The sequence below is a fragment of the Nerophis lumbriciformis genome, linkage group LG03, assembly GCF_033978685.3.
Source record: "Nerophis lumbriciformis linkage group LG03, RoL_Nlum_v2.1, whole genome shotgun sequence".
Taxonomy (NCBI): domain Eukaryota; kingdom Metazoa; phylum Chordata; class Actinopteri; order Syngnathiformes; family Syngnathidae; genus Nerophis; species Nerophis lumbriciformis.
In genome coordinates, this window is record NC_084550.2 from 7,625,001 (window position 1) to 7,643,634 (window position 18,634).

Consider the following 18,634-nt stretch of genomic DNA (forward strand, 5'->3'; position numbering starts at 1 on the left):
GGCGCTAGTGATCAACCTATCCCCAGGTGCATGACTTTGGAGGTGGGAGGAAGCCGGAGTACCCGGAGGGAACCCACGCAGTCACGGGGAGAACATGCAAACTCCACACAGAAAGATCCTGAGCCCGGGATTGAACTCAGGACTACTCGGGACCTTCGTATTGTGAGGCACATGCACTAACCGCTGTTCCACTGTGCTGCCTAATGGTTTACAGTTATCATTTAAATCTTGGAGAATGATTAAGAGTACAAAAGCCCTTGAATTGATATCTTTGTTAAAAACATTTAAAGTGATTTAGGTAGCCCTTTTTTTAAAAAATTTTTTTTTATATGTTTTATTATAATTATTATTTATTAACATTTAATACTCTATCTGTATTTGCTTTTGTTTTGTTTTCTTGTTGTTGAAAGTGCCTTGACAGTTTAGTGAATTATAAGTGTATGTTTGTTGTTCACTTAAAAAAAAGTTTAAAAAAAAAATATATATATATACTTGCCAACATTGAGACCTCCGATTTCGGGAGGTGGGGGGTGGGGGCGTGGTAGGGCGTGGTTGGGGGAGTGGTTAAGAGGGGAGGAGTATATTGACAACTAGAATTTACCAAGTCAAGTATTTCATATATATATATATATATATATATATATATATATATATATATATATATATATATATATATATATATGTATATATATATATATATATATATATATATACACATATATATATACATACACATATATATATATATATATATATATATATGTATACACATCCTGAAAATATGCAAACGAAACTGTGTTTAGATAATTGATACTTCAAACTTGCATAAATAAATCTTAAGGAATATAACATAACTTGGCTTCTGAGAGCTTCAAAATGTAATGAATAAAATGCTAAAGTTGTTGATAAACAAGCAATTATTTTAATAATTAAATATGGTCATTTTAAATGAATTATTATGATAATTTATCATTAATTATTTTAAATATGTTTATTTGAATGTATAATTCTATGGCTGGATGTAATAAGGAGTCAGAAAAAATACAAAAAATCAAACTAATTTTGATGTTTTTAGCAAAATATAGTAAAAATTAATTTAGTTTTTTTTTTTTTAAATCAACAAATATATTTATTTTTAGGTAAAATAAACATAATAATACAATTTATCTCTAGTCTGGATGATTTATTTCTTGTCACCCTGTTGTCCTCCTGTCAAGGCTGTCCTCACTCAGGTCCGCATGGAGCTGGAGGGGGCGTGGTCTCCAGCTCCGGCTGAAAATCGGGAGATTTTTGGGAGAATATTTGTCCCGGGAGGTTTTCGGGAGAGGCGCTGAATTTCGGGAGTCTCCCGGGAAATTCGGGAGGGTTGGCAAGTATGATATATATATATATATATATATATATATATATATATATATATATATATATATATATATATATATATATATATATATATATATATATATATATATATATATATGTCGCTGGTTTACAGTATTTCCGGTTTGGGCTGATGCCGGAAGTGCTTTAGTGGATATCTTCCGGTGGATTTATGGCCATAAACATCGTACAAGTAGACGCAGCATTGGCTGCTGTGACGCGAGAAATTCGGCGGCCATCTTGAAGTGGTGATGAGGAGCCGGCGAGCAGCCTAAACTGACAGTTGACAGGTAGAAAACAAAGATGGTGTTCAGCGTTTTCCTGCTCTAATGAGCAGACTGTTGAATATAGGAATCGGGGGATTACTTTTCACAAGTAAGATTTAACATTAACATACTATTGGTTGTATTTTGTGCATAGAATATTACCACAGAGTTGAGAAGGAGCAAAGATCATCAATAGTACTGAAGTCATAGCCACTAGCAAACAAGAGTGTGACCATAATAGAATTGCTTGTAAATGATATTAATTACATTTAAAAATGTCATACTTGAATAACATAAAGTTGAAATAAATGATGAAGATAAAGATTGTAAAGCCAACAGGGGTAAAAGTTAGGACCACAGTCCAGATTGTGTTGGGGGGTAATATATGTTAGCTAACTAGACAATCAGATGGACAGTGGCTATACACTATTATATAAATCTAAATTTAGTCATACATATAAAACAATCACTGTAAACATGATCATTTAAGGGAAGAATGTAATACAAAATATCAATACAAAGTGTCAAGACAGAATAAACTCTCTGCTGCTGCAGCAACATAGATACAGTCTACACCGGTCCCTAAGATATATAGATATCTAATGTATTCATACATTGTTTATGTAGGATATACGCATGTATATATAACCTAATCATATTGTTTCTTCAATTTAAAAATAGCTGACCGTTTTTTCCCCCTTCTCTGGGATTATATTCAGTTTTGATCTCGGACGTCTGGTCACTTCAGAATCAGAATCAGAATCAGCTTTATTGTCATTACGCAAGGTAACGAGATTGAGGCCATTCCATACAGTGCGATGTGTGCATGCTAGAAAAACAATGTGCAAATATATAAAAATATAAAAAAATGTAGAAGTGCAATGAATATGGTGTGAAATTAATATATACATGAAAAAACACAAAACAAAAAACAGGGTGGTTGGTGGAATGGGTTATTGCACCGAAGAGAAGGCAGTTATGAGGGACAATGGGGCAGTCCGTTCAGGATGGTTATGGCCCTGGGGAAGAAGCTGTTCTTTAGCCTGTTTGTTTTGGTTTTAATGCACCTGTAGCGCTTCCCAGAGGGCAGCAGGTGGAACAGGTCAGAGCCAGGGTGGGTGCTGTCCTTGATGATGGCACTGGCTCTGTTGAGGCAGCGGGAGGTGTAGATGTCCGTCAGAGAGCATAGCATATAAGAATATTATATTACTTTTAAGAAAATTATGAATAATAAAACACGTCAAAACATGTGCCCTTTATCATAGCTACACGTATGACAAAGAACCGCGTGGAAATCAGCGGTATTCAGTGAGGTAAGATGAATTAAATGCGCTGACAGTTCATTGCTCCTGCCAAATGAATTGCACTGAGTGGAGCGGATCACCACTCCAAGATGGCGGCCCAATTTCTCGCGTCACAGCAGCCAATGCTGCGTCTACTTATAAGATGGCTATGGCTATGGCTAGCAGAAGGGGCAGTTGAAGATGGCGGCCCACATGTCCCGGTGCAGAACCTGGAGTCGTGTTCAAAGGTAACAAACGACTCGATAAAGAAACACACTTGCTCACCGGATGTGGTTTAATGTCAGACATGTCAACATATTTACTGTATATCGTGAGTTGTCGTTGCCTGACTTGTGCGTCTCGTTACTTTCACTATCCTCCCCGGCGTGAGCTTGGCGAGTTAGCGTGATGCTAATATTATATATGTCACTGACGCAATGTGAAAGTCAACTTTGTATCCAACTTCTTTCGCTTATGTTACTTATTCGACATTTTTGTTAACGAGAAAGGATACACACTGCAAAAACTGAAATATCAGTAAGATGAAATATCTTAAATAAGGGTGATATTTGCTTATTTTCTGTCTGATAAGATCATTCTTCTCACTAAGCAGATTTTATGTTAGAGTGTTTTGCTTGTTTTAAGGGTTTTGGTGAGATAGCGACCCCAAAAGGGACAAGCGGTAGAAAATGGATGGGTCCTAAATGATGTCAGTAAGATATTACAGCTTGTTGCTGAGATTTGATGACCTATATTGAGTAAAACATGCTTGAAACTAGAATATCAACTGTTGCAAAGCTGTGTCATCAACATTCACAAGTATAAAACTACTTTTTTTAAGTAATCATTTCTTACTTCAAGCATGAAAAAAAAAAAAAAATCATGACTTTGACACAATTGTGTCTCATAATTAAAACAGATGACAGCCAAATGGACTTTGCTGTTTTATTTTCAATGAAACAATAGAAAACACGTACTCATATAGTAGTACAGTTGGCACAGTACAGTAAACTGACAGTTAATATTTAAACATTTAACATGTGACATTTCTAACAATTTTGAACAGCAAGAGTTCATGCACATCCAGAAAAATTCTTCAAAATTACAATAAAAAAAAAATTGGCCAGGCTGTAAAAAATGTTTTATATATATATATGTATATATATATATATATATTCCTTGCTCACTAATTGACTGAAAGAGCACGCACTTGGCACGATGATGTCATGTTATCGATGGGAAAATGCATTTTTAGACCATATGATTTGCCTAAACCAGGGGTCGGCAACCCAAAATGTTGGAAGAGCCATATTGGACCAAAAATACAAAAACAAATCTGTCTGGAGCCGCAAAAAATTTAAAGACATACTACATACAGATAGTGTGTCATGGAATTAAGAGGACTTAAAGGAAACTATATGACCTCAAATATAGCTACAAATGAGGCATAATGATGCAATATGTACATATAGCTAGCCTAAATAGCATCGATTAGCTTGCAGTCATGCAGTGACCAAATATGTCTGATTAGCACTCCACACAAGTCAATAACATCAACAAAACTCACCTTTCATGCACAACCTTAAAAGTTTGGTGGACAAAATGAGACGGAAAAAGAAGTGGCATAAAACACGTCCTAGAAATTCGGAGAAAGTTATACATGTAAACAAACTACGGTGAGTTCAAGGACCGCCAAAATTAGTAGGACAAAACGGCGCTCGCCAAATACTCGAATCAGTGAAGCATGTTTAATATAAACAGTGTGCTTTGTAACAATTAGGGAGGTTTGTGTCATGTTTGTCCTCCTACAGAAACCATATTAAAACAAAAATAGATTTTTTTTCCCCTCATCTTTTTCCATTTTTCATACATTTTTTGAAAAAGTTCCAGAGAGCCACTAGGGCGGCGCTAAAGAGCATTTTTCAACATATTGAGCAAAAAGGTCTCATATTTGTTTTTTCTACCAAGAAAAGTGCACTTGTTATTAGTGAGAATGTACTTATTTTAAGGTATTTTTGGGTTCATTGAGGTTAGCTAATTGGACTTGTTTTGGAAAAGTCTTGACAAGCCAAATTTTCCTGTTTTATTGGCAGATAATTTTGCTTAGTTCAAGTAAAATACCCCTCATTTTTGTAATTTTTTTCCTTGTTTTTGAACACTGACTTTTTACAGCCCACGTGAAGAAAGTGTGTGTTTCTATTGCTCCAGGTTCGGAATAGCGGCATACAGAAAGTACAGCAGCAGCGGCGGAGGATACCCAAACATCTCACTTTCCTCCCCGCTGTCGAGCATCCCCAAGCCCGTCTTTGCATCCGTGGACGGGCAGGAAAAGTACGAAACTCGAATCACCACATTAGAAAATGGTCTTAAAGTAGCTTCTCAGGACAAGTTTGGGCAGTTCTGCACAGTCGGAAGTAAGTCAGCAAATACACTTCATCTGTTGTTTTAATTGAATGAAAATGTGTCTAATTTGAATGTTTTTGTGCTAGTATTAGTCAACTCTGGATCCAGACATGAAACAAAGTACACGAGTGGGATAGCACACTTTTTGGAAAAACTTGCTTTTTCTGTGAGTAACGCCACTTTTTTTCAGTTTAATATTAAGAACGCTGCTTTTAAAGGGGCCCTATTATGCAAAACCATTGTTTATTACCTGTTGGTACCTGCTGTTGTGTACCGTATTTTCCGCACTATTAGCCGCACCTAAAAACCACAAATTTACTCAAAAGCTGACAGTGCGGCTTATAACCCGGTGCGCTTTATATATGGATTAATATTAAGATTCATTTTCATAAAGTTTAGGTCTCGCAACTACGGTAAACAGCCACCATCTTTTTTCCCCCGTAGAAGAGGAAGCGCTTCTTCTTCTACGGTAAGCAACCGCCAAGGTAAGCACCCGCCCCCATAGAAGAGGAAGCGCTTCTTCTTCTACTGTAAGCAACCACCCGCCCCCGTAGAAGAAGAAGTGCGCGGATATTACGTTTCATTTCATTTGTGTGTTTACATCTGTAAAGACCACAAAATGGCTCCTATTAAGAGACACGCGTACAACGCAGAATTCAAACTCAAGGCAATAAGTCACGCAGTAGAACACGGAAATAGAGCAGCAGCAAGAGAATTGAACATAAATGGTGCGTAGGTAGAGGAAGCAAAAAGATGACCTGCGCCACTAAGACAGGGAGACAGCGCCGGACGACATACGCCAACATCTTCCAGTGGATTGTAAATGCCTGGGCGGATATATCGGTCTCAACTGTGGTCCGAACTTTCCGGAAGGCAGGATTCACGGAACTGCTGGACAACAATAGCAACATTGACTCTGATGACTTCGACGAGACGGAGCCGGCCATTTTGGATCCCGTATTCGCCCAACTTTTTAATTCGGACACCGAAGGAGAAGAATTCGAGGGATTTATGAATGAAGAATAACTTCAGAAAGTGAGCGTTATGTTTATTTTGTGTGTTGTGACATTGCTATTGCTCTGCACTATTTTGAATTTTACTACGTTTGTGATTGCACATTTGCACATTACCGTACATTTTGGGAGTGAACAGAGTTGTTAGAACGCTGGTTTTTAATATATTATTAAAGTTTGACTGACCTATCTGACTGTTTTTTTGACATTCCCTTTAGCGCAGTTAGATGCGGCTTACAACACGGGGCGGCTTATAGGTGGACAAAGTTTTGAAATATGCCGTTCATTGAAGGCGCGGCTTATAACCCAGGGCGCCTTATGGTGCGGAAAATACGGTATTTGGGATCTGCATAAGTCCTGACAATTCGAATATATTTACAAAACAATCTTGCCTTCCTTCATACTTCTCCAAACAAGCTGTTTGGAATTTGAAAAACCTGTGATTTTTTTTCCACACCTTTCTCGCACTTCAACGGATTATCCATATATTTCATGCACCTGGGGATAGGTTGATTGGCAACACTAAAATTGACCCTCGTGTGTGAATGTGAGTGTGAATGTTGTCTGTCTGTCTGTGTTGGTCCTGTGATGAGGTGGCGACTTGTACAGGGTGTACACTGCAAAAAGTCAGTGTTCAAAAACAAGAAAAGAAAATACAAAAATTAGGGGTATTTTATTTAAATGATAAATGGGTTATACTTGTATAGCGCTTTTCTACCTTCAAGGTACTCAAAGCGCTTTGACACTATTTCCACATTCACACATTCACACACACATTCACACACTGATGGCGGGAGCTGCCATGCAAGGCGCTAACCAGCAGCCATCAGGAGCAAGGGGTGAAGTGTCTTGCCCAAGGACACAACGGACGTGACTAGGATGGTAGAAGGTGGGGATTGAACCCCAGTAACCAGCAACCCTCCGATTGCTGGCACGGCCACTTTACTAACTTCGCCTATTTGAACTAAGCAAAATGATCTGCCAATAGAACAAGAACATTTGGCTTGTCAAGACTTTCCAAAACAAGTAAAATTAGCTAACCTCAATTAACCCAAAAATACCTTTTACAATACCGTATTTTCCGCACCATAAGCCGCCCTGGGTTATAAGCCGCGCCTTCAATGAACGGCATATTTCAAAACTTTGTCCACCTATAAGCCGCCCCGTGTTATAAGCCGCATCTAACTGCGCTAAAGGAATGTCAAAAAAACAGTCAGATAGGTCAGTCAAACTTTAATAATATATTAAAAACCAGCGTGATGTGGGCGCGCATGGAGTCGTATATCAACATGGACGGAGCTGCGTGAAAAAAGCCATCCGGCCTCTTCGCGTAAACTTACCTTAACCACTCGCTCATCTTTTCTTCATCCATCCATCCCTTCGAGTTAGCTTTTATGATGACGCCGGCTGGAAAGGTCTCTTTTGGCAAGGTCTTCCTTTTGAATATCACCATGGGTGGAAGTTTCTGGCCATTAGCATGGCAAGCTAGAACCACAGTGAAGGATGACTTCTCATTCCCTGTGGTGCGAATATTCACCGTACGTGCTCCCGTTGTATCCACAGTGCGGTTCACAGGAATATCAAAAGTCAGTGGAACCTCGTCCGTCCATGTTGATAATGTTCTCTGGCCGGATCTTTTTTTCAGCTATCTTGTTTTTACAATATGCACGGAAAGTAGCCAGCTTTTCTTGAAAGTCTTTAGGCAGTTGCTGTGAAATAGTAGTCCGTGTGCGGATGGAGAGATTGCGTCTTTTCATGAACCGGAAACCTGTCGCTTAGTAGGAGCCATTTTGTGGTCTTTACAGATGTAAACACACAAAGGAAATGAAACGTAATATCCGCGCGCTTCTTCTTCTACGGGGGCGGGTGGTTGCTTACAGTAGAAGAAGAAGCGCTTCCTCTTCTATGGGGGCGGGTGCTTACCTTGACGGTTGCTTGCGTAGAAGAAGAAGCACTTCCTCTTCTACGAGGAAAAAAGATGGCGGCTGTTTACCGTAGTTGCGAGAACGAAACTTTATGAAAATGAATCTTAATATTAATCCATATATAAAGCGCACCGGGTTATAAGCCGCACTGTCAGCTTTTGAGTAAATTTGTGGTTTTTAGGTGCGGCTAATAGTGCGGAAAATACGGTAAGTATATTCTAACTAATAACAAGTGCACTTTTCTTGGTAGAAAAAAAAAAAGAGACCTTTTTGCTCAATATGTTGAAAAATATTCTTAAATGAAGTAAATGCTAGTGCCATTATCTTGACATAATGATATGCGCTCGGCATTACATTTCTTGAAACCAGCAAACTTATACTAAAAACCAGTGACGTGCGGTGAGGTTGATGGCTGGTGAGGCACTGACTTCATCACAGTCAGATTTACAAACATATGAACCCTAAAGAGTATCTTATTCACCATTTGATTGGCAGCAGTTAACGGGTTCTGTTTAAAAGCTCATACCAGCATTCTTCCCTGCTTGGCACTCAGCATCAAGGGTTGGAATTGGGGGTTATTAAATCACCAAAAATTATTCCCGGGCGCGGCGCCGCTGCTGCCCACTGCTCCCCTCACCTCCCAGGGGGTGATCAAGGGGATGGGTCAAATGCAGAGGACAAATTTCATTACACCTAGTGTGTGCGTGACAATCATTGGTACTTTAACTTAACTTTAACTTTACACATACAAACTGTAGCACACAAAAAAGCACATTTAATAATGGTCATGCCTTTACTTATAAAATAAATCCATGAGCCGCTATTGTGCTGGATTAATGCAATCCCTGACGGGAGTGTTATATCAACTAAAGCCCTCACTTCAACTTTCCACGTGCAAGATTGAATCTATTTAAAAAAGTGTAACCGAGGGTTTATAAATGTCGCCTATACTGTATGAAACTACAAAATAACAAACACGGAGGCTCCAGTTTACACGAGGACCACTTTATTTACCTTCTTTCAAAAACTTCCGCTCCACTCCAACGTGTCGTCACTTCCGTTCTTAGCGCCTTCAAAATAAGCGCATAACAGGAACTTAACATCACAAAGAGGAAAGCCCATAAAAATAGGTTACAAAAGTTATTTAATAAGAAGCCAAAAAGTGCAAAAACAATAATGTTCGTGTTGGAGGAGTTGTGAATTAGGTACACCTGCAGTCTGCAAGTGTACCTAATGTTGTGGCCCTGCAGTCATTCACAACTCCTCCAACACCAACATTATTGTTTTTGCACTTTTTGGCTTCTTATGAAATAACTTTTTTAAATAGATTCAATCTTGCACGTGGAAAGTTTAAGTGTGGGCTTTAGTTGATATAACACTCCCGTCAGGGGTTGCCGTGCATTCTACGGCGAGGGTGCAGGAGGCGAGCCTCAGCCAGTGCGTCTTTTGCAGCCGTTTTATGATCGCTCAGCACAAGAAATACGTTACACACATACAGTTGTTGACAAAATACACTGTACATTATATACCTCAGCTAACTAAACTATGGAAATGTATAATATAATTCATATAGAAATACGGTCTCACTGCACAGCAGGCCAGCAGTTAGCCGAGTCCGGAATCCATGTTGAGGCACTGAGTGACGTGCCTCGACTGGCTGCTGTTCACCGCAAGTCTCTTCTCAGTATTTGAACGGCAAATGTGAAAATTCAGCGATTTTAAATAAAAATAATCTAAAACGGGTGAAGTTAAATGGAAAATAACTTTAAAGTATAATCACTGGATACATATAACAATTTAATTAAAAAAAAATATTTTTACATTTTTTTTCTTTCCATGATGGCAGGTGAGGCCCCGCCTCACCTGCCTCTAGTGACTGCACGTCACTGCTAAAAACTAATTTATTGTTCTTAATGGAACGGCAACTCTGTTGGCCGGGGGCCGGGCTGTATATATGCGCACTAATTGACTGAAAGAGCACGCACTTGGCGCGATGATGTCATGTTATCGATGGAAAAATGCATCTTTAGACCATATGATTTGCCTGAGCGGCTAGGAGACCCCGAGAGTAACAAGCGGTTGCCTTGTTGCCTTTCCATTAAGAATAATAAATCAGTTTTTAGTATAAGTTTGCTGGTTTCAAGAAATGTAATGCCGAGCGCATATCATTATGTCAAGATAATGGCACTAGCATTTACTTAAAGGCCTACTGAAACCCACTACTACCGACCACGCAGTCTGATAGTTTATATATTAATGATGAAATCTAAACATTGCAACACATGCCAATACACGGTTCAACGTCTTATTGACTGCCTGCACGACATCAAAGTCTGGCTTTCAGCTAACTTCCTGAGCCTAAATGAAGACAAAACAGAAGTTATGTTGTTCGGTCCAAGTCGCTCTCCCTCCCCCAACGTTGACCTCGGCACTCTGACCCCGTATCTCAGCGACTGTGTCACAAACCTGGGGGTAAAGTTCGACTCAGATTTTAAATTCGAAAAACAAATCAGCAGCGTCGTTCAAAAAAGCTTTTATCAATTACGCCAAATAGCGAAAGTGAAACCGCTTCTATCAGGACATGATCTTGAGAAATTAATCCACGCCTTTATCTCGACTCGTCTTGACTACTGCAATGCCCTGTATGTAGGCATTAGCCAGGCCTCCCTCGCCCGCCTGCAGCTCGTGCAGAACTCTGCTGCTCGTCTGCTAACACAGACCCGCAGACGTGAGCACATCACCCCTATTTTAGCGTCCCTTCACTGGCTCCCTGTGCGTTACCGAATACATTTTAAACTCCTTTTATTTGTTTTTAAATGTCTAAACAACCTCGCGCCAACCTATCTCTCCGACCTCCTTCAGCCTTACTGCCCCACCCGATCCTTAAGATCATCCGATCAGCTGCTGTTGACGGTCCCTGACACAAGGCTGAAGCTTAGAGGTGACAGAGCTTTCGCCGCTGCTGCTCCCAAGCTCTGGAACGACCTACCTCTGAGTGTTAGACAAGCCTCCTCTTCCTGTTTTTAAATCTCTCTTAAAAACATACTTTTATTCCATGGCTTTTAACACTGAGTGATATCCATCCTGCAATGGCGCCCCATAATACACATGCTGTGAACCTGTTTTTATGTTTTTATTTATTCTATTTTATTTATTTATTTTTTATCGTGTTCTGTTTGTGTTGTGTTGTGTTTGCTCGGTACTCGTTTTATCTTTTAACCTGCCCATTGTACAGCACTTTGGCTACCCCTGTGGTAAATTTTAAATGTGCTGCATTGCAACAATGTAATATCCCTATTGTGGGATAAATAAAAAGTCTATCCATCTAAACCCTCTTAGAGTCTGGTAGAATTGCCTGAAATGTGGTCTACAAAAGCCAATAATTGGTCATAAATTAACATCTTTGGCATTATCAACTGAAGCTGTAGACAACCTGCTGATGTACCGTATTTTCCGCACCATAAGGCGCCCTGGGTTATAAGCCGCGCCTTCAATGAACGGCATATTTCAAAACTTTGTCCACCTATAAGCCCCCCGTGTTGTAAGCCGCATCTAACTGCGCTAAAGGAATGTCAAAAAAACAGTCAAATAGGTCAGTCAAACTTTAATAATATATTAAAACCAGCGTGATGTGGGCGCGCATGGAATCGTATATCAACGTGAAAAAAGCCACCCGCCTCTTCGCGTAAACTTAAACTTACCTTAACTACTCGCTCATCTTTTCTTCATCCATCCCTTCGAGTTAGCTTTTATGATGACGCCGGCTGGAAAGGTCTCTTTTGGCAAGGTCTTCCTTTTGAATATCACCATGGGTGGAAGTTTCTGGCCATTAGCATGGCAAGCTAGAACCACAGTGAAGGATGACTTCTCATTCCCTGTGGTGCGAATATTCACCGTACGTGCTCCCGTTGTATCCACAGTGCGGTTCACAGGAATATCAAAAGTCAGTGGAACCTCGTCCATGTTGATAATGTTCTCTGGCCGGATCTTTTTTTCAGCTATCTTGTTTTTACAATATGCACGGAAAGTAGCCAGCTTTTCTTGAAAGTCTTTAGGCAGTTGCTGTGAAATAGTAATCCGTGTGCGGATGGAGAGATAGCGTCTTTTCATGAACCGGATCCCTGTGGCTTAGTAGGAGCCATTTTGTGGTCTTTACAGATGTAAACAAAAGGAAATGAAACGTACGGTAATATCCGCGCGCTTTTTCTTCTTCTACGCGGGCGGGTGGTTGCTTACAGTAGAAGAAGAAGCGCTTCCTGTTCTATGGGGGCGGGTGCTCACCTTGGCGGTTGCTTGCGTAGAAGAAGAAGCACTTCCTCTTCTACGGGGAAAAAAGATGGCGGCTGTTTACCGTAGTTGCGAGACCGAAACTTTATGAAAATGAATCTTAATATTAATCCATATATAAAGCGCACCGGGTTAAAAGCCGCACTGTCAGCTTTTGAGTAAATTTGTGGTTTTTAGGTGCAGCTAATAGTGCGGAAAATACGGTAGACTTTTTTTTATTAAGTCCATAAATTGATAAATAGCCAGCATCTGGCAGTTTTATCTACCTCTGCATGCACTTTAAAATGTGGAAACTCAGCTGCCGATGTGACACTAATTTGTGTTAGTTATTCTGTTATTCATGCTGACTTAGCAGTTTGCTCCTTACTGCTATAAGTTTTGCAGTGTACTTGTTGATAAATGCATGTACAGTAATCCACCATCTTTGTAGTCCACAGCTCAGTATGGGAGTAAAGATGAAATTCTCCTGACCTTGGAGAAACATGGAGGGATATGTGACTGCCAAACGTCAAGGTACGTTTTTAAAGGTGCAAACTTTTCCGATTTAACGAGTGTTAACTTGTCCTCGTGCTACGGTCTTCCGGTTCGCAGGGACACCACGATGTACGCCGTATCCGCCGAAGTCAAGGGCCTGGACACGGTGGTCAGTCTCCTCTCGGACGCCGTCCTGCAGCCTCGCCTGCTGGGTGAGTCGCACGTCCCCGTCGCTGTCGCCGCCGTTGACCGGGTGGCGGCCTTTCTGACGCGAGGTGTGTTTACGTCTCAGACGAGGAGATCAGTATGACGAAGATGGCGGTCCGTTTCGAGCTACAGGACCTGAGCATGCGGCCCGACCCTGAGCCTTTACTCACGGAGATGATCCACGCTGTGAGTTTTGACACTGCTTTAAAAGAAGTAATCTGTTCCAGGGTCAAACTGTTGGCGATGATGACGGGTGACTGTTGCATTTAACACGATTCTTTATTCAAATCTATTCTCGCAATATATAATTTGGTATAATAATTATAATTGTCAGGTTCAAACACTGATGACATCTATCAAACAAGACAAGAAGCAAGGAAATAAACAGACAATAAAATTTGGCTCAATTGAGGAGAAACGTGTCGACCTGTAACCTCTTACAGTGTCACCCACGCTCTGGCGAAAGATTGTATGCCTCCTTCCTTTATTTGGACTTTCTAAGACCACATGCCAACAGCTGCTTCCAAAGGGACAAAGGTCGTTAACAGTTCACAGAAAAGGTCTGTTCAAAAAAGAGATCCATAAAACAGTTCAAAAAGAGGTTCGTAAAACAGTTGAAAAAGGAGGTTCAAAAAGAGGTCGTCTGGAAATTGGGCAGATCCTGCCTTCTCTCCGCTTTGTTGTCCTTGGGTTAAAACAATATCTTTCTGTTGATTTCAATACATGAAAGAAAACAGAAAACCCTTCATGTTGCTTTCCCCCTTACTAGAGATGCGCGGATAGGCAATTATTTCATCCGCAACCACATCACAAAAGTCGTCAACCATCCGCCATCCACCCGAACTAACATTTAATCAAAACCGCACCCATCCGCCACCCGCCCGTTGTTATATATCTAATATAGATGATGCAAGGCATTAGTGAGGTTATAAAGCTTTTGCTTGTTAAAGAAAGGAGACTGAGCCAATGGAGCAGAGACATTCAATGCGTGCCACGCTGTCACGGCCCAGACGCACACCAGTGCGCAATCATCTGGGAGCCGCGTTGAGCGCACCTCCAAGCGCGCTCGCGCCACTCAAACTGCCGCAGGCAGCTGCGTTCTATCTTGTTTTAACATCCTGGGGCACTCTTCTGGGATCACGGCGGACGAAACTGCTCATGCTCAGGGTGTTTGTGGAGGTTCGGGGTTTTGCACAAATGTGACGCACCATGTTAGATGTCCCGGTTTTGTGACTGTCGTAGACATAAACAGCGTCGCAGCTCTTGCAAATCACGTAGCCAGCATTACTATCATCCTGATTTACAACCTCATAAAAACGAGTCCACGCTGAACTTTTCTGGCCTTTTTTTCCCCTGGTCTTTAGTATTCCCTTTTTTAGTTTGTCGCGTACCACGTTTGCTGCCGGCGTTGCCATCTCTTTTTTTTCTTTTCTTCTTCTGTTGTGGCATATGCTGCAGGTGCCTGCTCGTTTTTCGTATGTGGGTAACAACATTTAACTATGTATATATATTTCCGAATTGGTTTAACTGCCACCCGCCTGAATCTATTTAAAATCTAATTTTTTTTTATTTCAACCGCCCGACCCGACCCGTGGATAAAATCTAATTTTTTTTTATTTCAACCGCCCGACCCGCGGATAATCCGCGGATAATCCGCGGACTCCGCGGTTGTGTCCGCAAACCGTGCATCTCTACCCCTTACCCAGTGTAGTATTACAAGCATTCTTCTTGGTAGGTTTCAAAGACAGCTTTCACTTCTCACCGGGCACTCAATGTAACACAAAGTTTTTGTGATAACTTAGAAACAATTATTCTAACAATAATGCAACTTCTTCAAAGCAGGTTACTACAGCTTAGAAAATGGTAAATGGGTTATACTTGTATAGCGCATTTCTACCTTCAAGGTACTCAAAGCGCTTTGACACTATTTCCACATTCACACACACATTCACACACTGATGGCGGGAGCTGCCATGCAAGGCCCTAACCACGACCCATCAGGAGCAAGGGTGACGTGTCTTGCTCAAGGACACAACGAACACGACAAAGTTGGTAGAAGGTGAGGAGTGAACCAGGAACCCTTAGGTTGCTGGCACCGCCACTCTCCCAACCTTACCACACCTTCTCCCCAGAAAAGCTGCTTCTGGTTGCATGGAGACGGCCTAAAAACGTCCTTTTAAAAAATTGATTCTTGTTGAAAAAATCTGGGACGATTCAAAAATTGCGGTCCGGATGGGAATCTTTTTTTTTTTTTTTTGTGCATCCTTAATCATAAGCATATTTGGCAATGTTTTATCAAACATTCTTAACTGTCATAAAAGTGTAAAGAAAAAAGGCTAAAAGGTCTTTGTAGAGGTTGCCCTCTAGTGGGTTCTCCTGACCACCACACACTGGCACGAGAGCCCGGTATTCTGAATTCAATAAGTCCAGTCTGTGGAATGCTCTCCCTGACCACCTGAGGGCACCACAGACTGTGGATGCTTTTAAAAAAAAAAGGCTGAAAAACCCTTCTTTATAAAAAAGCCTTTTAATATATACAGGTAAAAGCCAGTAAATTAGAATATTTTGAAAAACTTGATTTATTTCAGTAATTGCATTCAAAAGGTGTAACTTGTACATTATATTTATTCATTGCACACAGACTGATGCATTCAAATGTTTATTTCATTTAATTTTGATGATTTGAAGTGGCAACAAATGAAAATCCAAAATTCCGTGTGTCACAAAATTAGAATATTACTTAAGGCTAATACAAAAAAGGGATTTTTAGAAATGTTGGCCAACTGAAAAGTATGAAAATGAAAAATATGAGCATGTACAATACTCAATACTTGGTTGGAGCTCCTTTTGCCTCAATTACTGCGTTAATGCGGCGTGGCATGGAGTCGATGAGTTTCTGGCACTGCTCAGGTGTTATGAGAGCCCAGGTTGCTCTGATAGTGGCCTTCAACTCTTCTGCGTTTTTGGGTCTGGCATTCTGCATCTTCCTTTTCACAATACCCCACAGATTTTCTATGGGGCTAAGGTCAGGGGAGTTGGCGGGCCAATTTAGAACAGAAATACCATGGTCCGTAAACCAGGCACGGGTAGATTTTGCGCTGTGTGCAGGCGCCAAGTCCTGTTGGAACTTGAAATCTCCATCTCCATAGAGCAGGTCAGCAGCAGGAAGCATGAAGTGCTCTAAAACTTGCTGGTAGACGGCTGCGTTGACCCTGGATCTCAGGAAACAGAGTGGACCGACACCAGCAGATGACATGGCACCCCAAACCATCACCCAACCATGCAAATTTTGCATTTCCTTTGGAAATCGAGGTCCCAGAGTCTGGAGGAAGACAGGAGAGGCACAGGATCCACATTGCCTGAAGTCTAGTGTAAAGTTTCCACCATCAGTGATGGTTTGGGGTGCCATGTCATCTGCTGGTGTCGGTCCACTCTGTTTCCTGAGATCCAGGGTCAACGCAGCCGTCTACCAGCAAGTTTTAGAGCACTTCATGCTTCCTGCTGCTGACCTGCTCTATGGAGATGGAGATTTCAAGTTCCAACAGGACTTGGCGCCTGCACACAGCGCAAAATCTACCCGTGCCTGGTTTACGGACCATGGTATTTCTGTTCTAAATTGGCCCGCCAACTCCCCTGACCTTAGCCCCATAGAAAATCTGTTGGGTATTGTGAAAAGGAAGATGCAGAATGCCAGACCCAAAAACGCAGAAGAGTTGAAGGCCACTATCAGAGCAACCTGGGCTCTCATAACACCTGAGCAGTGCCAGAAACTCATCGACTCCATGCCACGCCGCATTAACGCAGTAATTGAGGCAAAAGGAGCTCCAACCAAGTATTGAGTATTGTACATGCTCATATTTTTCAATTTCATACTTTTCAGTTGGCCAACATTTCTAAAAATCCCTTTTTTGTATTAGCCTTAAGTAATATTCTAATTTTGTGACACACGGAATTTTGGATTTTTATTTGTTGCCACTTCAAATCATCAAAATTAAATGAAATAAACATTTGAATGCATCAGTCTGTGTGCAATGAATAAATATAATGTACAAGTTACACCTTTTGAATGCAATTACTGAAATAAATCAAGTTTTTCAAAATATTCTAATTTACTGGCTTTTACCTGTATATGCATACTAGTTCTAGCTATTAGGCTGTTCTAAAAAAAAAAGTTCAATACACTGTAGCACTTTGAGGTTGTTTGCTCAATGTAAATTGCTTTTTACAAATAAAATCTATTATTATTATTAATGTTTATTAAGTCCACTCTGCGGCAAACACACTCGACTTTTCAGCCTCAGTCTCTCTTGCTGCTCTGTTCTGCTCTCCAGCGTGTCTCTCCAACTCCAACAACGTGTCTTGGTCCGGCTGCTGCTAATAAGGGCGACAGGTGATTAGATAACCAGCCCCAGCTGGGCAATCTACTCACCTGCCTGTCCTTACACACCCCGCCCCGTGGCAGGCCCGCAGACCACGCCCCCCTCCACAATCTTTTTTTAATGTTTGCTTATAATATTGCTGTAAAGTTTATTTTGTTGATAATCATTGTTTTGTAGGGACTGTCACTGTTTAAAATGTCTGCATGAAATAAAAAAAAAAAAACAATCACACACCTCATTCCCCTACCAGGCTGCATATCGAGGCAACACGGTGGGACTCCCCCGTTTCTGTCCCGTGGACAACGTGGACAAGATCGACCAGAAGGTGCTGCACCGCTACCTGGCCAGCTACTACTGCCCCGAGCGCATGGTGCTGGCGGGCGTGGGCATCGAACACGAGCAGCTGGTGGAGTGCGCCCGCAAGTATCTGCTGGGCGTGAAGCCCGTGTGGGGAGAGACTATGGCAGCCGACGTGGACCTGTCTGTGGCACAGTACACCGGCGGCATTGTCAAGGTGATCCTCTTCTCACATTAAGGATCTTTGATTAATGATTTCCCTCAAAATCAGCAAATTCCTTCTGTTCTATAGACGAGTGGGTCTCAAAGTTTTTTGTTTTTTTTACCAACTACCACCTCAGAAAACCCTTGGCTCTCCACCATAATTACCAACATCAAAATACAGTACCGTAGCGGGCCTAGCTTTTCAGTAAAAACAAGGCAGGGGGATTCAAATCCTCCACACGACCTCCTCCAACCTCCGAGGACAAAGCTACGAACAATGGGAGACCGGGCTTTCTGCTCCGGCGCTCCCAGTCTGTGGAACGCTCTCCCTGACCACCTGAGGGCACCACAGACTGTGGATGCTTTTAAAAAGGCTTAAAAACCATTCTTTTTTTTTTTTTAAAAAGCCTTTTTTTACATATATGTATACTAGTTTTAGTTTTTGGCTGTTCTAGTTTTTATTTTTTTTATTATATATATACAGTATATATATTTTTTAATACACTGTAGCACTTT

The 18,634-nt window shown here is 41.1% G+C and overlaps 1 protein-coding gene across 1 annotated transcript in view; it reads left to right on the top strand.

The window, feature by feature from the left end:
* The first annotated feature begins 3,101 nt into the window (after nucleotides 1-3,101).
* The window catches only part of pmpca (peptidase, mitochondrial processing subunit alpha), a 29,399-nt gene continuing 13,866 nt past the window's right edge, over nucleotides 3,102-18,634 (top strand). Inside the window, exons 1-7 of the mRNA XM_061932748.1 lie at nucleotides 3,102-3,177; nucleotides 5,138-5,343; nucleotides 5,419-5,498; nucleotides 12,988-13,070; nucleotides 13,149-13,243; nucleotides 13,324-13,424; nucleotides 17,868-18,131. Coding sequence (XP_061788732.1) covers nucleotides 3,131-3,177; nucleotides 5,138-5,343; nucleotides 5,419-5,498; nucleotides 12,988-13,070; nucleotides 13,149-13,243; nucleotides 13,324-13,424; nucleotides 17,868-18,131 — 876 coding nt within the window. The 5' untranslated portion in view covers nucleotides 3,102-3,130. The remainder of the gene's footprint in view (nucleotides 3,178-5,137; nucleotides 5,344-5,418; nucleotides 5,499-12,987; nucleotides 13,071-13,148; nucleotides 13,244-13,323; nucleotides 13,425-17,867; nucleotides 18,132-18,634) is intronic.